Below are 24,098 nucleotides of genomic sequence, written 5' to 3'. Positions count from 1 at the left end.
TATTAAACAAAATTATGAACTTAATAGCCCTATTTGACGGGTTCAGTTGTATGGGGCCTAGGTGAAATAATGGACCGATGTTAACCATTTTCAATAGGCTTCGTCTACGGGAATATCATGTGCCAAATTTCATTGAATTATCTCCAAAATTGCGACCTGTAGTTTGATTACAATGTTTACAAGTCAATAGGTTTCGTCCCTGGGGCAATATAATATCATGAACCAAATTTCATTATCTTCAAATTGCGACCTGGCACACTAACAAACAAGATAATTCATTGTAGAATTATTCTTGTTCACATAATTTCATTAAATATATTAAGTTTATAGTGATTGTATTTATTGAAAAATTTAATATAAAAAACATAAGTAAGAGATTAGTGAGTACAAAGCAATTTTTATAACATAAAAGAGTGTTAAATTAGAATAATTTCCAGTTTCCCTATTGTTATGAAAAGACTGGAAATATTTCTAATTTTACACTCTTTTATGTTACAAAAAAGTGACATAAAACTGAAACGAAAACGACTCATCAAGTAAGTGTTAAAGAGGCAAATCAGTTTCTTACGAACAGGGTCACTTTTTATTCACTCAGATTATATCAAACTATATTGTTTTAAACTTTAAGCTGTTACGTTATGGTCACAATTTGGATAGAAATTGATGGCAGGGAGTATAGTAAGAGTAGAGTAAATTCTGGCAAATTCTCTTGATATTCGACATAACAAATGTTATTGAAACCAAATCTTTGTAAAACTTCCGGTCCAAAATTTACTTCTATTGCTATATAGAAAATCAGTAGAAATTACTATATAAGTAACCGTCATACTACCCCATCCAATAACTGAGTAAATGTTGGTAACAAATAACAAAATAATCGATTCACTTTCTCAAATTCACTTAAAACGTATGGTACATGATTTGATGGAGGGTACCGAATATAACACTCTTACTTATTCCTTACTTTTTCGTCTGAAGTTTATTCTCAATTTTTTAATGAATAAATATTTTTTTATCATGAAAGCAAAATATAACAAAGCTTGTAGGTCCATACTGACAAACTTTTAATTTTTATACCCTTCACACTTTAGTGGTTTCTAGGACCAACTAGCCATGACCGTCCGTGTTTAAAAACCCCCTATTGAGTTCGGATATACAGCTAGCATAATGTAATTTTTGATCCACATAAAATTTGGTGGAGAAATATTGGCTAGATTGAAACTTAAGTGTGTCGAATTTCATTGCTATATTCAGATTTTTATTCATTTTCTAAAGGGGACCTTATAGGGGGGGGTAGGTCCAATTATGGTCCTATGTCCGCCGTAATTCAGAATTTTATTTCAGGCGTCAAAAAACTGACCTACGCGACATTTTGTAGTATTTTCTTCATAAACAACGAATTTGTGAATGTTTGAAGCTCTATATACAATATTACATTTGTTACATTTGTATAGGGGCTATGTTGTTGACCGATTTTGTCCATTTCCAATACCATTTCTGATCAATAAAATATATTTTGGGAAAATCTCATCTCAATATCTCCTTTTTTGTGGACGCTATCGTGCCAACAACAAACAGAAGGACGAACACAGCTAGATCGTCTTAGAATATTGGGTATAAAAATGTTTAACACTGAACTCAAAGTGTGCTATTTTTTAAATTTAAAAAAATATTAAATTTAGGACACGGTATCTTGAAAACTTCATATGACGGAGATATTCTGAGGCCAGACCTGCAAAGTTGAAACCTGAAGTTGAAGTTTTGGACTCTGGTTTTCGATTTTTTTTTTTCAATTTTTGTACGCTTGTATAAAGAGTGGCAGATTTTAAAACAATTTCAAAAAAAAAACCGGTTTAGCAAAAAAACCGGATTTTGGGAAAACCCAAAGAATTGATCTCTCTAATATGTAATTATGTATATGTTAGATTATATTATTGTAGCCCATGTACAAGTATGTATGTATATTTTAATAAAAACAAGTAAACAGTTTTTTCGCTACACTTGGATGCCTCTCCATGCAGGTGTATGTGTATGCGTGTATATTACAAAAACTCAAACGAAGCATGATGTTAATGATGATGTGATGTAGCACGCGCGCGATAGTTTTTTTGAAACTAGCGAGTGAGCGCGAAGACACAAATGCAAGATAAGGCGCGTGCCAAGGTAAACTGTAACAATAGTATGAAAGTAATACACACAGCCACACAAATATATTTATCTATACCGTGTGCCACTCTCTATGTATACTTACTACATAACAAAAAAAAAACTAACAAGTGAAGAAAATCTGTTGCATATAGCCACACATAAATATTTTGTACATCGATACAAACTTAATATAAATCAAATACATATTTATGAGTACATACATTAGATGTGTCCAAAAAATTTAGATTTTCAAAGGGACAGTGCCAGAATCGATATTATTTATGTCGGCTCCAAAATAAAATAAGTACCAGGGTGTACTCATAAGGTGAAGTCAATAGCTAATTGTTATTTTTTCAGGGACTGCAACTTAAAAAAATAATTTTTAATGAATATTTTCTAAGTTTTATTTTTTACACAGAAAGTCACAGTTATTTCTATTTCTGTCCGTCTGTCTGTCTGTTGAAATCAATTTTCTGAAGACTCCAGATATCTTCGAGATCCAAATCTTCAATAATTCTGTCAGGCATGCTTTCGAGAACTTTTCTATTGAAAATCAGCAAAATCGGTCCATAAATAACTGAGATATGGGTAAAATCTGAGACTACCTCTGAAAATTTCCTCAACAAATTATTAATAAAAGCATAACAACAAGGAGATAAAGCAGTAATATGTTGGTAATACAGCTCTAATTTGTTTGAGGGTGGTAATACAGTTTAACGGTGGTACAACGGTTAATATTTCTTTCTGCTACATTTTATATTTGTTTGTGTGTATGTTATGTGTGACATGTGTGCAGGGATACAAGATAAATAAAAACTGTATTGTAAAACATACTTGGCGAAGGGTATTCAGAAGGGTAGTCAGATTTCTATATTCGGCACAGCCGAATATAGAAATCTGACTTGTTTGATTTAAAATTTTCATTCAGAAAATAATAATTAGTTGAGTTTTTATTTTTTTTTTTTGCTCCCAAAATAAGTTTTATTTTTCGTTCAAAAAATAAAAGTTATTTTTTGAGTTTTATTTAACCCTCAGAAAGTAAAGGTGTTTTTAATAAATTGAAAAATATTTATAAAAAAAATATTAATTTAACAAAACAAACAAATTATATTACTTTTTGCGAGTTTTCTAAAAAAATATGAATGAAAAAAATTGTTGCTAAAAAAATTATATAGTTTCAAAAAATAAAAATGAAGCTTTTTTTGTTCACATATTCGGGTCTCCTCAATACATAATGATATATTGTTTGCTACTATTTATGAATTAATGAATTTTTATATTTGTGATAATCACTAAATTTGGGTAAGTGAATATGTGCGGAGAATAAAATTCTGCACATTTACAAGTAAATTAATAATATATATATTTTTTAATTTTATATTTATAATGGGTAGATTCATAGTTATATGCTTTAAAAATTTATTATTGTGTTTTAGTTTTGTTGTTGTGACCTCTTTGTCATATATTTAGGAGGACTTTAAAAACCATTTTTTTTTGCAATACATTTTTTTTAATTTACAATTGCGTTGTTTTCTGTTCATATGTTTTCAAAATGATATAAAAATACATTTAAAATGATCATGCTCACGCAATGGACATATCTGGGTTAATTCGTATGTTTCAGAAAGGTGGAAATAAAAAAATGTAATTATTAACTTGATATTGTGCCAATGATTCACAATAAACGTCAATATATCACATTTTTAAGTAATACATCCGATGTTAAAAAAAGACAATCGTGTAATTTTTAAAATAATAAGAAGCTGACACTTACATTGACGCATGGCCTTTTGAAATTTCTCATATTCGACGTAATGCTTCAAACGCAGTTCATCTTCTTCAATTAACTGACGTTGCCTTAAAAGTAACAATCGTTGATGTTGATTTGTTCCTAATCGTAAATTGCACAGTTGGTTTACCAATGAATCCAGGTTATGTTTTATATCCTAAATTAAAAAATATATATTTTTAACTTTTGATTCGAACACAAATTTCACAAATAGTTGCGTACCGATTGTATAACTGTTGGAAGCAAATTTGGATGAGTAGCTGCTAGAGATACCGGTTCTTCTTGAGGCATCTGCATACGCATAGCACCTTCAACTCCTAGACATAAAAAAATAATATAAAATCTTATCCATAATTTTCTTATTTTCAATATAATATTTACTCCACAAAAAATAAAAATAAAACAAGTAAGAAAGTATAGTCGGGCGTGGCCGACCATATAATACCCTACACCAGTTATGATTATTAAATGTGATTTATTTTTCATAATAAAGCATTTTCAATATTCCCTTGTTCCGATACATTTAAGCAATTAATGGATGAAAAACTAATTTTCTTAAAAAGGCATTATATAGGGGCTAGGGGCAAATATTGACCAAGTCCGATAAAATTTTGTGAATATATTTATATTTACATAATATTTTATTGTGCTGAATTTCATCGCGATATTTTTGTTTACAAGTTAATTTGGTATATTCAAGTAATTTTCTGAATGGGACCAGATTTTTCTGAAATTTGGCACGGACATCAAGACTTCTATAAAACATAGTTGTGCGTATTTTATCGATATATCTATATATTTAACATAATTATGAGCTCAGAAGCCTTGTTCGGGGGGTGGACCATTGGTATTAACTTTACAAAGTTTATTATATTTAGCTCTTATGCCCCTGTAAAACGTTCTTAAATTTTCTAAAATTTAATGTATGCATGTATGTATGTGTGTGTATGTGTGTGTATGTATGTATGTATGTATGTATGTATGTATGTATGTATGAATCTTTACAGTATGTACCTGCCCCATTGGAAGGAAAACCAGTAAGAGTGCTTAATTGCCATAGTGTATTTTAAAAATGTTAGGTTAGGTTGTTGAGGCAGTCGGCCCTTTGCCCGACTTACTACGGACGATACATCAGAAAAAGGTTTACATATAATGTAAAACACCTACATATTTTGTAAAAAATAAAAATTTATTTAAATGATTCTGAATTTTGTTAAAAACAAAATATGTATAAAAATAATGAAACCTTTTACCTTTAAAACCAACTTCTATATATTTTTATAAAATTTTAAAATTTAAATCACAGGGGTTTTCTAGACTTATTTAAAATTTTAGAAACTGGTGCGCCGAATAACACTATTGCGTGACAATTGAAGATTTTCGATTAATTTAAAATTAACTTTTTGACAATATTTTTAAATTTTTTTTAATGAACTCCCCATCAGAATATTGTCTACCATGCTTAACAATATCCAAGATTATTAAGCTGGATAACTCAATTTTTAAAATTTTATTTTCGCGCAGAGAAAAAACATGGTTCGGCATGGTTAGGAAAACTATTCTATGTTTTTTGTAACAATAATTTGTTGTCATAACAAAACAATTGTTATTTTTATTGAACTTCATCAATATTTTAGTTACTGAAAACATTTATATGTTTATGACAATTATAAATTTGAGAATGATTCTCTGAAAAATAATTATTTTTACAACAAATAAATAATGATAATTATGTAAACATATTATATTCTTTAGAATCATTTAAACTATGAAATAATCATTAAATGGTTATACGTTTATGCATATAATGTTTAAGATATAAGTAAAATACGTTTACTATTAAAAATATTTTGGTATCGCCATTTTTATATCAGTTGTATGGTTTATCCGTACTAGATCGGATTAAATAAATTGTTAATCAAATGCAGTTTAAAATAATTGAGAAAAATAAATACTATCTAAAAATATAATAGGGTACTTAAAGGGTATGTTATTGTTACATATTAAACATAATATAGTTAATTTAATGTGCTCGGCGTAAAATGTAATTATTTGTTAATTTTCTTTGAAACAAACACAAAACTTCCAAGAACTGATATTCCCATAAAAAACAATATAATTTTTTTAATTATTAATTTTTTATGTACACTATTTTATGTATTTTATATTTCTATTGTTTCCCTTTATATTTTTAGATATTATTTATTTTTCACAATTATTTTAACACTGCGTTTATTTAACAATTTATTTAATCCGATTTAGTACGGATAAACCATACAACTGACAGAAAATTGGCGATACCAAAATATTTTTAATATTAAACGTATTTTACTTATATCTTAAACATTATATGGATAAATGTGTAAAATCCTACCATTTAATGGTTATTTGATAGTTTAAATGATTCTAAAAAAATGTTTACATAATTATCATTACTTATTTGTTGTAAAAATAATTATTTTTCAGAGAATCATTCTCAAATTTATAATTGTCATAAACATATAAATGTTTTCAGTAACTTAAATATTGATAAAGTTCAATAAAAATAACAATTGTTTGGTTATGACAACAAAATATTGTTACAAAAAACATAGTTGTCCTAACCATGCCGAACCATGTTTTTTCTCTGCGTGTACATAGTTAATTTCATATTTCTTAATTCAATATTACAAAAAATTTCAAAATGACCTTTTAAAAAACAAAAAAAATGCCAAAAGTTCACTTTTATGGATTCTCACTTAATTCAGACTCTACATACCTAATTTCATATTTCTAGGTACAATATTATAGAAAATTCGAAAATTACCTTGTGCGAAACGAAAAAGTATCAAAAAAATTCCCTTTTGTGGCTTCTAAGCCAGGCTCCACATCAGTGTTGCCATAACGGCATTAAAAGTGCAATTCTAGCACTTTTTTTCGTGGGCTGCACTTATTTTTCAGAAAAAAGTTTAAGATGCTTTTTAGCACTTTTTCGTCTGTTGCTACAAATTTTTAGCATTAAAAGTGCATTTTTGTCATTTTTTATTCTATTTTTCACTTTTTATAATTAAAGAACTTTAAAAAAAATTAGTTTTGAGATGTTTTGTAAAATTTTAAGAAATTCTCACAAAATTTTGTTTGCATATGTTTATTGTAATTTATAATTTACACTATAAATTAAATTAAGAAGTGAATTATTTTAAATATTATTGTGTAATAATAGTGAAAAATGTTTGAAAAAAATAAGCTAAAAGAGCGTTGTTTTGTTAAAAATTTGGTGTCACTGCAATGAAGTGACTACATGCTAAAAAGGCTAACATCTTCCAAAAACATTTTTTTGAAAAAAAAATCATTAAAATTAAAAATATACAATAAAATAAAAATGTATGAATATGTAAAAGTTCGGGAATGCCGAATCTTACATACGCACCAACACAACACGTTTTACCAAGCTTTGCTCATTTATAAATCTAATAAATTTTATAGGTATAGGTTTTATTTTCGAAATACGATATTAATGGTTTGGATCGCGGACCGAGCTCTAAGAAGGATGTTTTAAAACAAATCATTTTTTTCGAATGTCTCATAATACTAATATGTTTTAATAATTTATTAGTAATAAATTTATTTTCTGAAAGAGGATTTACATATGTAGAGGTAAACTTGATTATGAAGAATTTCATCGCTACACATGATTTTAAGCAAGTTATTATGGACGCTTGGATATAATATAGACCGATTCTTATGGAATTTGATAGAGACATTTAAGATCCTATAAAACTTATTAAGGTTATATTTAATTTTGCATCATCCTTCTGGAGTGCTGTTAAATTTGGAGAAAATGAGTACCGATTTTGGGGTGCTTGTGCTACTTTCGGAAACTATCAATCAACTCAGAAAAAAAGATTCAATATAACTAGTTCTTTTTATTCTTACCAATTTTTTGAAATTTTTGTTAATAATACCCTTCACCTTCGTGAGAAGGGTATATATAAGTTTGTCATTCCGTTTGTAATTTCTATAATATAATTTTCCGACCCTATAAAGTATATATTCTGGATCCTTATAGTTCATTAAAATTTTAGGTTCTGAGTCCTTTAGTGAAAATTTAGAAAAAGTTTCCATTGTTTTGTCACACACTGTATATGTATTATATAAAATAAGGTAATTTAAAAAAAACCGGTTATTCGATATAAAAACCGGCTTGTCAAATACTTCGAAAATATGAAATATTCGAAACCGGTCGGTCGGTTTTTGAATGTTAAAAAAACGGTAAACCGGTTTTCGGTTTCGGTGAAGTAGCTGATGCACACATAGTTATACAAAACATCATTAAAGATATTTTTGTCATTCAGTTTGTAACACATCGAAATATTGGTCACAGACCCACAAAAATTATATATATTTGGGTCCTTATTAAATTCTAAGACGATCTAGCAATGTCCGAAAGTCTGTCTGTTGAAATGACTGAATTTTTGAATTTGTGCATAAATATTGTCTATAGGTAAGGTTTGTTAGGCCAATTTCGGACATATCTCTTTTAAAAGTACGAGTATAGCGATGAAATTCGACATAAATAAGTTCTATATGACCCAAAATTTCCCTACCAAATTTTATGAGGATCGGTCTATAATTAACCCTTCCACTCATATAAGGTCACACTTCAGAAAATGACTATAACACTCATTACTGGCTAAATAAATATGTAATAATAATAATAATAATAATAATAATAACAAGTAAGAGTGCTATATTCGGCTGTGCCGAATCTTATATACCCTTCACCATGTAGTCGGGAAAAAATTTTCAATTTTTTCCCGACTACATTATTCGCATATAAAATTATTGTACAATAACTCACAATCTACTCTCATATAATTGAAAACGTTTTAAATACTTTTTTCTATTCATTAAAAATATATTTGCAAAACAAAAGGGCAAATTATTTTATTTTAACAAAAAATGCCAATCATATATTTTTTGCTGTGTATACTTTGTATGTTTGGATTCCAAATACATCTACACACACACGTGTACATCTTTTTCTATATACAGTGTTATTGTTGCTTTTATAACAATTTTTTGATGAAATTTTCAGAGGTTGTCTCGGATTTTTGCTTATATCTCCGTTATTTACCGACCGATTTTGCTGATTTTAAATAGCGATCTTCTCGAAAGCATTTCTAATAGAATTATTGAAGATTCGGATCTCGCCGATATCTGGGGTCCTCTAAAAACTGATTTCAACAGACAGACAGACGGACATGGCTTAATCGACTCCGCTATCTATAAGGATCCAGAATATATATACTTTATAGGGTCGGAAAATTATATTAAAGAAATTACAAACGGAATGACAAACTTATATATACCCTTCTCACGAAGGTGAAGGGTATAATAATAATAATATACGAGTATAGCAATGAAATTTTACATAAGTAAGTGGATCGATCAATAATTAGCCCTTCAGAGGACTATTCAAACAATTACTAGTACATGATGAATAACCCGTGTCTTAAGATTTTGGAGGCGTTTGGCAAGTTTTATTTATATTTTATCAATTTATTCGAATAAAAACTTTAAAATATAGTGGACCAGTGTTGCCAGAACTCCCATAGAATAAAGTGCAAAATGACTGTCAAAAAAGTGCTAATTCACTGAAAAAAGTGGTAAATTCATATCAAGTTTTTAAAAGTCCATTAAGCCATGTCTACCCGTCTGTGCGGCTGGCTGTTCAGGTATAACGTACAGGTCGCAATTTTAACATAATTCAACAAGATGTTTTATATGAAAAATGCAAAAGACTATTTAAAGTTCTCCAAAATTTTCAAATTCGTTACGGTCCAGATTTTATCGATGTTTAAAGTTCATATTTTTTGCATTTTTTCAACAAGCATTTAATGTAACATCGTGTATTTACTAAACTGTTTATCCGATTTTAATCGTTTTAGTTCCCAATTAAAGCCTATGTCTTGTAGTTTCATAATATTCAAGATATTTAAAAATTGGATTATTTTATTAAAAATTGATTTACCTGAGATTCCCTCATTGTCCCATTCTGAAATTTGTATATTTTATTGAAAACACTATAAGCAATCTTATGTTAAGGAATAAAGAAAAAATATGGTGTCTTTTTTGAGATATCCTTGACTAAGACGTTGTTTGATGTCATGATTCATACCTTAAAACAGAAATATTTTAAATAAAATATTTTCAAACTGCATGACATTAATTAGGAACTAAGCCGATAAATATTTTAGAAAATATATGATGTCAAATTTAATACTTGTTGAAAAAAATCGTAAAAAATTTTAATTTTGAACATTAATTAAATCTAAACTGTAATGAATTCAGAAATTTTGGTGAACTTTAAAATTCTTATTGATACAAAGAGTGTGTGTAACAAGTTTTATCAAATTCGGAAAGGGTAAGGTACAAAACATGTTGGAAAATTTTTTAATGCCCCTAAGAATAAGCATATGCATACATATGTATACACATATATATATATATATATATATATATATATTATATAATTATATATATTATATATATATATTATATATATATATATATAATATATATATATATATATATATATATATATATATATATATATATATATATATATAAAAAATAACTAATAACACTAGGTAACAACGATTTTGTTTAGGATATACAACCTATATGGTTTTCTTTGTTTAGGACGTCTAAGACCAAAAAAGTATTTAAATAATTTAGGATGTCAAATCTTTTAATTATTCATTAAGAAAAGAACACTAAAAAGGGTTTGGAAGAAAAAATTTAATATTTAAAGCTTAGTTATTTTTTATATAAACAATTTTATGGGTCTTATTCTCAACACTTTAGCAGATGTATTCTTATCGCAAAAATATTGGAAATTCAGTTGAAATAATCCTAAATCTTGGTGAATAGATGTCAGGTTTATTACTCATACTTCAAAGAGCTTTTAGAAAACAATATAAATGTTGATGTAACAAATACATTATGAGGGTTATATTCAAATACGCAAGTTTGTAATTCTAGAAAAAATTATCAATAATATTTTCGAAATTAAAAAAAAATAACAAAAATAAATTTCAAAAATTGGTAAGAACAAAGAGAACAAGTTATATTGAATCTTTTTTTCTGAGTTGATTGATAGGTTCGCAAAAGTAGCACAAGCACCCCAAAATCGATACTCATTTCTCCAAATTTAACATCAAATTTCATAAATAACTTGCTTAAAATTATGTGTAGCGATGAAATTCTTCATAATTAAGTTTACCTCTATATATGTAAATCCTCTTTCAGAAAATAAATTTATCCTTAATAATTTATTAAAACATATTAGTATTATGATACATTAAAAAAATGATTTGTTTTAAAACATCCTTCTTAGAGCTCGGTCCGCGATCCAAACCATTAAGATCGTATTCCGAAAATAAAACCGATACACGATAATAAAATTTAAGCATAAATCTAATAAATGAGCAAATATTGGTAAAACATGTTGTGTTGGTGCGTGCACAGTGGGGCAGAATGGAATTTTTTGGAAATAAATCTGGCATTTCTAAACGGCTGATCCGATCGGGATAAAATTTGGCATTCGAGTTTAAGTTTTGAAGATGAACCCCGCAGATGCCCCAGGGACGGAGCTGTGGCGGCTCAAAGTAGGGTACCTACGACATGTAAAATTTTTAAACTCGTGCCATTTTTTTGAAAGCGCTCGACGATATCTTGAAAAAATATGCTTGGACATACTACTTATCTCTTATAATATCCGAGTTATAGGCATTTAAAAATTTAGTGATACAAAATTTACTATACCTTGGTCCGCCTTTTTTTGAATACCGGGCGTAATTTTGGACCAAATGGACTCAATTTTTTCTTGTTAGTTAGACAACAAATAATATACAAAAAATTTCAGTTCAATATCATTTACAGATCCAAAAATATACGTTTTTTAATTTAAGAATTCAAAAAAATTTAGATTTTTGCCGTTTTTTTACCCAAAATGTGTCTTAACTCTTTTATTAATAAAATAAAATTTTCTTTAAGAACATATAACAACTTTATAGTTCTCTAAAAGGTATATTTACGCAGAACGCTTTGGCGTAAAAAACTTGTCCTATTTTTTGAAAATGTTGCCACTGCGTCCTTCCGAATATGACCTTTTTTATCAAAACTTCAACTTTGGGCGACATGTTCTAAAATGCCAAAGCTGGGATCAGAAAACTTTAAGCAGTTTTGGAAACCTCGATATGTTTTCTATTTACTCCAAAAGTATTTTCCCAGTCCTGAAAGAAATGTGGACCCTATGGGCAAAAGTGTAAAAAATCTCATTTTTGGGATTTTCATTCCTGAAGATTTCATTGAGTTTTGTTCATAAATAAAGATTTTGTCATATATTACATATTTGTTAAATTTCTAAAACTATGATTTATATCAAAATTTTAATAGGGTCGCAGATAGCTACAACAATTTAGTCCATATTTATCCCTTAATATCTATCTTTTTTTAGTTAGATATGGAAATTCTCGACCCTTTACAAAAAATTTCAAGCCAATATCACAATTACATTAAAAAATATGTTCATTTAAACCTGTGTCCTTTAATTTCATCTTTTTCATATTTTAGTATTAAGTATGACAGAACATACATTTGGTGTTGAATAAAATATCTATTTGTTTGCTTATCCTTATAATTGTCTGTTGAAATCAGTTTTTAGAGGACCCCAGATATCGGCGAGATCCGAATCTTCAATAATTCTATTAGACATGCTTTCGAGAAGATCGCTATTTAAAATCAGCAAAAGCGGTCGGTAAATAAAGGAGATATGAGCAAAAATCCGAGACAACCTCTGAAAATTTCATCAAAAAATTGTTATAAAAGCAACAACAACACTGTATATAGAAAAAGATGTACACGTGTGTGTAGATGTATTTGGTTTTATCCAGCTGTGTATTTTCTACTAAAATACAGAGCAAAAAAATATGATTTGCATTTTTTGTTAAATAAAATAATTTTCCCTTTTGTTTTGCAAATATATTTTTTAATGAATAGAAAAAAGTATTTAAAACGTTTTCAATTATATAATGGATAGATTGTGAGTTATTGTACAATAATTTTTATGCGAATAATGTAAGTTTGAAATTTTAAACTAACACAAATTTTTTCCAAGTGCTTTTTTAAAAATTTTTTTTACGATAAACCAAAACAAAATCTACGTCTCGTCAATGTTTACCAGCAATGAATACGAAAGTGTTGTTATTTTTGTTTTTCTGTGTTTTTCGTTATGTATGTTTAGATGTCTGTTGGTTTAGATGCCTTGTATATTTTGTGTTTTATTTCGTTTAGCGTTGTTGTTCTTCTTTTTGTTTAGATTTTGATGTAATAATAATGTAGTCGGGAAAAAATTTAAAATCTATAAAAGATGTTTAAAATACACTATGGTGAAGGGTATATAATTCGGCACAGCCGAATATAGCACTCTTACTCTCAAGTTAGAATCCTGAGAATAAGGGTCACAACGCTAAGAAAGATATTCCGAAGACGTAAACGTCGGCGAAATCAACCTCGAAGGTACGGGTTCCGCAAAAGAAGCCCCGAAAAGAGAGGAAAGAGAGGCTTGACAGTGGAAAAGGAAAAAAGCCGCCATCTTACGCTAAAGTTGCCAGAAGAAGACTCTGGGACGATCTCTGCTATGGAGTTTACGATGCCGGTAATCCGACTGGCAAATTTCCAATAGACCAACAGAGCGAGATAGAAGATCTGATAAACAATAAGATAGTGGACCAAGCAATCGCTTCAAAGGGCAAACAGCCAATTAAGAGCGATCTGCGAGTTCAGCATGGGCGTGATGTTGATGAGGTTGGCATCTCACCAATGTGTTAGCACCCTAAATAACTTGGTAGAAAGTGTCTCCTTCCTGGGACGGCGCTAAGCTGGGACTGGCAAAGAAGAGCGAGCTTCCGGTACTCTTAAAGTCCCCTGTCTACATAAAAGAAAAGGCAGAGTAATGAAAGTATACTGGAAATTCTTGGTGGTCAAAATTCTGAGCTGGCCGTGGAAAAATGGGATGTCTTTTACAGGAAAGAAGAACCTGAGGGAACTTTATTTGTAATAGGTATTGAACAGAAATCTATGGCTAGTCTTGCCAAGAATAAAGGTAGGGCTTACTTCGCCTCTAAAGCTGTCATTTTCAAAATTGGTCAGGTGCCGATTGAAAGGGCTGTTACAACAAGCCTCGAAAAGGACACTAAAATACCTAAGACCACATCATCAGTAGGTACTACTGATAAGGTTGAGGAGTCAAATCTTAAATGCGAGGAAATTACCACTGACTCGCCAAAAGAAGGTGCTGCTGCCTTTTCCAAAATTGCCGAGACCCCGATAAGAACTCTAAAACAAGTACCGGTAATTTTGAGGAGTCTAATCCAAAAAATTAGGAGGAAATCACTCACTCGCCAAAAGATAGAACAGCAGTGCTGTCTAAAATAAGGAACGTGTCGATTAAACGAAATGTCAAAAAGTACCTTTTGAGGAACAAAAAAGTACAAAAAAATCTTCACTTATATTTCTAGGTTCAATATTATAGAAAAATCAAAAAATACCTAATGAAATGTATAGGTTATCAATTACTACATACTTATTTGTTTACAGTCTTTCGTACAATCCAATAATTTACATTATATTTTTGAATATAATACATTCTTATAATCTCAACATCTTTTTGGAAATAATACATATTTATAATCCCAAGAAGCTATAGTGAGATTAATTTTCCTTTTTGGAATTTTAAATCTTTTTAGAAGACAAGAACTTAACTTTTGATGGCTAATAAAAACTTGTTGAAAGTATTTATTATATTTTATAATATTAGATTATTAATAAAATATAGTAAAGAGATTAATATGGTAATATTTGTAGTTGTTAAATGTAATATGGTTTACTAATACATAATGCATTTTGATTGAAAATTTTACTGGTTACTAAAAAAAATTCAGTAAGATTTTCATTACCAGTATTTTTATACCCTTCACCTTCGTGAGGAGGGTATAAATAAGTTTGTCATTTCGTTTTTAATTACTATAATATAATTTTCCGATCCTATAAAGTATATATTCTGGATCCTTATTGATATCGGAGTCGATTTAGCCATGTTTAAATCAGTTTTTAGAAGACCCCAGATATCTGCGAGATCCGAACTTTCAATAATTATATTGGAAATACGATCGAATAGAACGCTATTTAAAATCAGTCCAATCGGTCCATAAATAACGAAGAAAAAAATTTATATTATCTGAGGTAGTCGATATCAAAGTTCAAAACATATGCAACGCGTGTTACTTGCATTTCAGATAAATCTCTAAACACAAAAAATTTTTGAAATATTATAAATAATTTATTTTTGAAAATTTACGAGTTTTGAATTTCAAGGTGATAAAAATTAACATTTGATTACATTTGAAAAAAGTATTGAATTGAAAATAGCGCAGACCTATTTTTTCGAAAATTGGCTTGAAATCAAATAAATTCCGGGTCCGTATTAAACATTTTACACAACTTTCATAACAAAATATTTAAACAACATTGTATCATTAACTTTAATTAACGATTTGCCTTTTAGTGAACAAATAAAGCATTGATAATGCCAAATAGTAAGAATAACCTCTAGTAAAACCTACACGAAATTATTGAAAAACCCGAAATATTTTGACTCAGCAGTTCCTAAGGATCCTAAAAATAAATTTTCAATAAACACTGACCCATCAACTATAAAGAGAAAAGCCAAAATTATGGACTTTAGAGCTTTCAAATGCTCAAAGAAACCATACGTACCAAAAAAGTTTTAAAGGACTTGGCCCACATCTGCAAATCTAATTCAAATTTGATGCCAATATTAAAAAATGACCAGGAATACTGTATTAAAATTAAATACATCTTTACTTCTCGGAAGCTACCAAATCCATATTTTCAGGTGTTTCTCTCAATTGTTAATAGACTAACAATACTGGTATTGCAGTTTTAGCCTTTTTGGGAACTGCAGAAGGACAATTGTCAAAAAAGTCCTGGTTTTTCTACCAACTAGTAAATTTTTTACTAGAGGTCCTTCTTACTTATTGTCACTATCTATACCTTATTTGTTCATTAAAAGGTAAACTGTTAATTTGGGTACATTAAAGTTTATGAAAAATTATTTTTGAAATATTTTGAAATTCAAGTAATACAAGATATCAACTACCTCATATAAAATTATTTTTTTTAACTTATTTTTAGAGAAAGTTATTTTCTCTTTATGTTTATAAATAATATTGAAGTACATATTTGATAAATAAATATTATCTAGTTAAAAATAAATTAATAAAGACGTGAAATGTAGTTTCAATTCCGAATGTTTTGACCACCACTGTATGTGGACCCTGGCTTAAGTTAGAAGCCATATAAGGAAACTTTTTGGTACTTTTTCGTTTTTCAAAAGGTACTTTTTGAATTTTCGATACTATTAAACCTAAAAATATGAAATTAAGTATGTAGAGTCTGAATTAGGTGAGAATTTTTGGAATATTCTATAATATTGAACCACGGGACGTAGATTCGGAATTAGATGAGAACCAATAAAAGGGAACTTTTTGGTGTTTTTTCGTTTTTCAAAAGGTACTTTTTGAGTTTTCTATCTGAATGAACTTAGAAACATGAAATTAGACGAGAACACATCAAAGGGGATTTTTGGTACTTTTTCGTTATACAAAATGTACTTTTTGAATTTTCTTAATATTGAACCTAGAAACATGAAATTAAGTATTTAGAGCCCGGATTAGGCAAGAACATATAAAAGGGGACTTTTTGGTACTTTTTCGTTCTACAAAAGGTTATTTGTTGAATTTTCTATAAGATTTAACCTGGAAACATGAAATTTGATATGTAGGGCCTTGACTAGGTAAGAACCTAGAAAAAGGGACTTTTTGGTACTTTTTTGTTCTACAAAAGGTTATTTTTTAATTTTCTATAATATTAAACCTAGAAACATGAAATAAAGTTTGTATAGTGCGGATTAGGCAAGAACACATAAAAAGGGACTTTTTATTACTTTTTCGTTCGACAAAGATACTTCTTTTTTAAATTTCTATAATATTGAACCTAGAAACATGAAATTAATTATGTAGAGCCTGGATTAAGCGGGAACCTATAAAATGGGGACTTTTTGGTACCTTACCGTTTTGCAATTGGTATTTTTTGTAATAATATTTGTACTAACTTTTTTTAACACATCATGGTGAAGGGTATATAAGTTTCGGCACATCCGAATATAGAACTCTCAGTTGTTTACTGTAAAATTTTACTGAATACTGAATATTTTTTCAGTAACCAGAAAAAATTTTCTGATGCAGTAAAACTATGTGTATGCAGTGTGCTCATGTACGTCACTTAATATGATATCCATATATTTTATTTCATGTTTCTAGTCATTAAGAGCACATTAGTGCTGCTCTTGCTCTGTTTTGTTTTTATAAACAAGCAAATACAATAACAAAATTTATCGTATAATTATGTGTTTTGTTATTGTTTAAATTAAATATTAAAGATTCGGATCTCTCCGATATCTGGGGTCCTCTAAAACTGATTCCAACAAACACACAGACGGACAGAGAGACGGTCGTGGCTAAATCGAAGGATACAGAAATATATAATTTATACGGCCGGAAAATTATATTATAAAAATTACAAACGGAATGACAAACTTATATACATATCAGAGATTGACAATGAGTATGTATTAAATAAGTAATGCAACTATTTACTTACAATTTTTGAATACAATGCACGTCCACACAAGTTTCATTTTGAGTATCTTCATGCACGTATTCGCAATGGAATATAATTACGTATATTCAAAACGCGTATCAAACATGTATGAACTTGTTCACTATTCAAATGCATAGCTAGCTGGTATTGAGGATATTATGATTTACTCTATTTACTTTAAGTATTGCTGTGCGAAAATGCGTGTAAATAAAATATACATAAATAACAATTAAAGCAAAAAAATGAGCATGTTCTTTAGTAGGAAAGTTAACACGTGGTGCATTTCTATTAATCATGTGATAAATAGAATGTAAATTCTAAGAATTTGATATTTATTACGGTCGTTTTTTACAAAAAAAATCAAATTACTAAGAAATTACAACAAATTATGAATGACAAATATAATACAAAAGTAACAGGTAAAAAACTTTTCATTCAGTTTTATTTAAAATTAAAATAAATTGTTCATAATTTTTTACAATTTAATAAAAATATGGAAATAGGTAGGTAATATGCTTCCGAATAATTTTATGCACTTAAATAGAAAGGCATATTTTTTAATAAAAATATCAATTCCTGCAACCAGTGCACCATCGGAAAGGGATTTTTATTTAGCTGGAAATATAACGGAGAAAAGAAACCGGTTGGAGCCCTATAGTGTAGACAGCGTATTATTTTTAAATTCATTATATAAAAATGTTTGGTAATTTATTTCTTTATATTTTTTAGTTATAATTATATTAATATTTTCAAAAAAATTTTTGTTACTTATAATTTCTATACAAAAAAAATTATATTCATAAAATCAACAACTTTAATTTTTTACAGATCATTTCATTCATTTTTGCTTTGTTATTTGCTGTTGGTGAAATACTACGTATACTCAAATCATACTTATATTTATATTCATTTTGCAAAGAGGATATAAGTATGGTAATTGAACAAAACAACTTCAATGCTTACTTCATACCTGTTGGATATGAAAGAAAAATGTATAAATATACGACACAATCAAATGTTGACTATACGTATATTTACATTTACCCTTCTCACGAAGGTGAAGGGTATAAAAAAAATAATTAACCATTTTTTCTATGAAATAAATTAAAGTAGGGTTATTTTAATTTAAGATTAAAATTATTATTGTTACCTAATTTTTAGAAAATAGGAGGAATGTATGTACGAATAAGCTTAGAATTTTCTGAAAGACAATTTATTTGAATAATTCTTTTTTAACACTTTTAATATAACTTTAATATTTTTTTATTTGAGTTTCGTCTATAAATTTATTTAAATTTTTCCTATTTTTTATGGTGAGCGTGGTAGAGAAGAATGGGGAAAGGCAATTAAACCAACAGACATCTAAGACCTGGTTCACACTGGGAAACTTTTGTTAAGAAACTTTTGATTGTATGTGTGAGAGAAAGAGATGGTTGATATTTCTTTCACTTTCTCTAAAGCTACGTTCAGACCTGTAAAATATTTGGTCCAAATATTTGTTACAAAATATTTATAAAGTTGCGACAAACAAATGCAATATTTTTTATGTTCAGACTTGAATAAATATTTGATGGTATTGTTTGTTTTATCAAACAGTGCAAAAATAATTTGGTTCAAACACACACATGTTTTGCAGCCACAGTATATCGTATATTTTCATGCAAGAAAAAAACAATTTGGCAATTTGTTTTAATTTTAACTATTTTTATTAGGTTTAAAATTAAATTTTTATAATAAAAGTGTATAATATTAATATATAACACGATTGAAAAAAACTTTCATGTTAACAAACAGCAATGCGGATGATTTTCATAAAACAAATTGATTTGCTGGCAAATAAATATTTTCTCATTGTTTCATCAATGTGAACACCAAAAGTCAAATAATTTACGTCATTTTGGTAAAATAATTATTTGATCTTGCAAACCAAATGTAAGATCAAACAGCGTCAATGACAGCTGTTCTTTGTATATTTTCTGAAAAAGAGTGTTATCACCTCATACAAAAATGTAAATAGTCGCTTATATGACTGGTGCTATTTTATTTTTTATAAAATATAAATCTGAGACAAAGTTGTGACATTTAATTGAAATTCAAGCAATTGCTTAAATTAATGATAATTATTATTTTTGTTGTTTGTTTTGTTATTTATTGGTTGGTAACAACATACTATTTATAGTTATACTACATAATATATGCATCTATAGTATAGTTTGCAGTCTAGTCCAACGGTTCCCAAATTACAATTAAATAAGAGATACTGTTATCTCGGAGTATGAAGTTAGGCCACCTTTTCATAATTCAAGGACAAGCTTATCGCAGATTTAAGTTTGTCAAATTGTAAACAAAAGTGTTCTTGTTTGGAAGGACTAAAATAATATATTTCCGAAACAGAGGTGACTCTTTATTCGTCTTCAATACTTTAATCCAGGTAATTTTAAATATAAATATTCCGACGTTATACACAGATTAACATCAGAAAATGCATAAATAGTCAAAACCATGCAGTAAAATTCACAGTACTTTCGCAAAGAATTCAAGTCATATATTATGCGGATAAACGCATTCCGCAACAATATCGAAGAAGTTCAACTTTCTTATATTATTTTTCCGAAAAATTAGCTAACATACTCAGATTACCCGTCTGCAATCGCAAAAAAATTTTGCAACGTGACTCTTTAAGCACATGTCGACGATATTTTAGAAGAAACCTTTTCGTTACCTTAAAGAAAAATGAACGTAAAAGATCTCACGATCATAAAATTAAACATCATGTTAACATTTCAACAATGAAGTCATTCTATCTTCAAAAACAGGCAATTGAAACTTCTCTGAAATATTAATTATTCTCAATGTACGGGAATATTTTATAGAAATGACATATCTACATCTGTTTGACCTTGGGATTTATGGACTATGACAATTTTCGGATGAGCAATTACATATTTAGAATAATAAGATATCAAAATATGTATGGGAGAGCGCGAATTTAAATAAATTCCTCAGGGGGTCCGCGAAGTAAAAACCGGGGGAACCGCTGGTCTAGTCTATAGTCAAGCTATAGTTTAGTCTATAGTCTTGTCTATACTCTAGTTTATAGTATTGTTTATAGTCTAGTCTATAGGTTATAATCTAGTCTATAGTTTAGTAATTAATTGAGAAATTATTTAATTAATTTTTTACTCAATTTATTTAAACAATTATTTATTATATTAATGGATATAAAAATATATTAATAATAAACAATTCTCTATAATTTGCAATTTTATAGATATGTAATTTAATGAAAATTATTTATAATTTGGTTATTACCGGGTTTACAGCGATGTTTTGAAATCGCTATAAACCGTTCCAAACAACCAAGGTTTTTCGCTACATTGACTATACTAAATAGCAACAACATGAAAGTAAAGATCCACCATCTATCTCTTTTCCACTTGCACAAGGTATTGAAATGTAATTTCAATACATTGTGCAAGTATATCTATCTCTTTTACACTTGCACAAGGTATTGAAATGTAATTTCAATACCTTATGCATGTCTATCTATCTCTTGTCCACTTGCACAAGGTATTAAAATGTAATTTGTATTTTTTGTGGTGAAATTTTTAAGAAAAACAATATTAAATGAAATTTTAGAATATATAGAAGTTATTATTCAATGGTATAGCTTTTTAGTAAATATAAACACATATATTTTTGGCTTTTGGTTTGGTTGCGCATTAGCTGTTCTTGTTGTTATGTTCATCTTGCCTGCAAACAAAATCTTGTTTTTTACTGTTTTATCCGTCAATTGCTTTACGAAATTATTTGTTGTAATGTGAACACCGGGCAAACAAACTTTTACTATTTGTATTGAATTGTGTTTGGCTTTGTTTCTTCAAAAAAAAACGTCAAAATAGAAATACTCATTTTAAGCATATTATGAAACAAAAATGTATTTAATTTTTTGTTTTTAGGCAGAAATTTCTATGAAATCGTAAAAAAATATTATTAAATAGTTTCTTTAACGTTTAACAAAAATGTTTCATGTTTGGCGTTCACATTGTGTTCACACTAAGAAAATATTTGTAGGTTGACAAATAAAAATGTTTCACGAAAAACAGCTGATATTTTGTTTGCTCTTCAAAAATATTTTGTGTTCACAATACAGCCAACAAATATTTGATAAAAAACGACAAATATTTGATAGGTGTGAACGTACCTTTACACATACAATCAAAAGTTTCTTAACAAAAGTTTCCCAGCGTGAACCAGGTCTTAGATGTCTATTGGTTTAATTGCCTTGTGTGTTTTTTCTTCTATTTCGTTTAGCGTTGTTGTTGTTCATTATACCCTACACCACTTTAGTGGGGAGGGTATATTGGGTTTGTGCTGATGTTTGTAACATAGAAAAATATTCGTCTAATACCCACCTTAAAGAATACCAATCGGCTTAGAATCATTTTCTGAGTCGATAATCAAGATAATTTCATCTAATTCAAGATAATTAGATGAAATTTGGCACACACGCTTCTTTTGGCCCAAGCCTATTGAAAATAGTTTAAATCGGTCCATTATTTCGACTAGCCCCCATACAACCGTACCCCCCAAATAGGGCCTTTGGGCTTATAATTAATTTAAATGATCTATTATGTCCACAAAAGTCGGCAAAACTTAGTTTTATAGAACTTTAAATGACACTGCCGATTTTTGTAATGATCGGGCTTCATTTGACCCTAGCCCCTATACAAACTGCCCTTCAGAAAATGACTTAAAGGTCAAAATTCACTTACAAACACAAATGACACTTTTAAATTCTACATAAATGATATTGAAGTAGACTGAACTCCTCCTACCAACATTTATAAGGATAGGGCCATATTTTGCCCTATTCCCCTTTGAGCCCTCTTGTAAAAAATCTCTTTTTTTGCCAAAAAATAAAAATATTTCGAAATAAAGTTAAAAATCAAATGCTTTTTTTTTAATAATCCCCATTTTTAACATACATACTGACTGATGTAGGGTATCATATGGTCGGCTACGCCCGACTATACATTCATACTTGTTTTGTTTTGCTTTTGGTGTAATAACATTGTAGTCGGAAAAAAATTTTAAATTTATAAAGCTAATATGTTTAAAATACACTAACGTGAAGGATATATAATATTCGGCACAGCCGAATATAGCACTCTTACTAGGTTTTTATTTATAAGAAAACTAAAAAATGACGTATAAATGTTTATGATTTTTTGGAAGATTCTCAAAAGCGAATTGGAAAAAACAGACGTCTGAAAAGTCTTCATGTAAATTGCGCCTATGTGAACTCTTTTATTCAAAATTGTTTCAGTGTGTTATACCACAACAAAAAAATCAAGAAAACAGATTTACATACCATCACTGTGTATATAAACTGGTTGCTGATTAGCGCTTTGAATTTGGGATTGCTGTGAATGAACTGGATTTACTATATGCTGTTGTGAAGCCGGCTGAATAATATAGGATGCCGAATTTTGTGGCAATGTCGGTGTAAGTAACGTACGGAAAACAGGAACAGGTTGAGTTGACGGAACTTGTGGTTGAGCCAGACTTTTTGGAAGTGGCTGTATGTTTGTTTGCTGAGAAGTAGGCACTTGTTGTTGAGTTGTCAAGGAGGAATTATGTTGAGGCTGATGTGCATTCTGTTTTGTCGTCTCAGCAGCAACCGAAATAGCGGTTTTTGGTTGATTTGGTGATGTGGTAGGTTTTTGGGTTAATGGATGCTGCAAATTTTGTTGTTGCAAATGTAAATTTGGTATTAAAATTGGAGCCCCTGCATTTGGAATTTTCTGTTGTAAAGCTGTTGTTGTTTGGATTTGATGTTGCAAAAGTTGTTGCTGTTGTTGAGAAATTTGAACCGTTGAATTATTACTAGGATTGTATGTGACTGCTGGTTGAGTTTGTTGTGGCAAATTTAATACTGATGGCTGTATTTGTGTTGTTAACGGGACCACAATTGTCGCAACAGCAGCTGGGTTAGTCTGCTCTTGTTGAAATGTTTGTTGCTGACCACCTAGTGGTGTAGGTAACTGCTCCGTAGGCGTATTTATTAGACTACTTACATCATTAGAATTGGCACTATTTACAGCCTGTAAGTCGATAGCAGGAGGAGTTGAAGAAGGAGGTGTTGATACACCAGATGTTGACTTTTTATTGCTAGCATTTTCATTAGATTTTTGTTCCTGAACACGGCTGACACAAAATCGTGAAATTTTACGTACTCCACGTTGTTGCTCATCCCCAAATTGACTTTGAGTATTTGAGGATGTTGAACTATTAGTAGCTAAGGACGTTGGCGTTTTCGTCTATTTAGAACAGGAAAATATAATGTAAAAATAGTTAAAATATGTATAAA

The 24,098-nt window shown here is 29.0% G+C and overlaps 1 protein-coding gene across 1 annotated transcript in view; it reads right to left on the bottom strand.

Moving 5' to 3' along the window:
* Window positions 1–3,836: 3,836 nt before the first annotated feature.
* Window positions 3,837–24,098, bottom strand: part of LOC111687878 (myb-like protein K) — a 29,433-nt gene continuing 9,171 nt past the window's right edge. The window contains exons 2-4 of the mRNA XM_046950203.1: window positions 23,100–24,048; window positions 4,160–4,254; window positions 3,837–4,094 (exon numbers count right to left, since the gene is read on the bottom strand). Of these exons, the coding sequence (XP_046806159.1) occupies window positions 3,852–4,094; window positions 4,160–4,254; window positions 23,100–24,048 (1,287 nt within the window). The 3' untranslated portion in view covers window positions 3,837–3,851. The remainder of the gene's footprint in view (window positions 4,095–4,159; window positions 4,255–23,099; window positions 24,049–24,098) is intronic.

Source organism: Lucilia cuprina, chromosome X (assembly GCF_022045245.1).
Source record: "Lucilia cuprina isolate Lc7/37 chromosome X, ASM2204524v1, whole genome shotgun sequence".
NCBI classification, from domain to species: Eukaryota; Metazoa; Arthropoda; class Insecta; order Diptera; family Calliphoridae; genus Lucilia; species Lucilia cuprina.
Note: the sequence above shows the minus strand (reverse complement) of the source record. Positions and strands in the feature narration are given on the sequence as shown.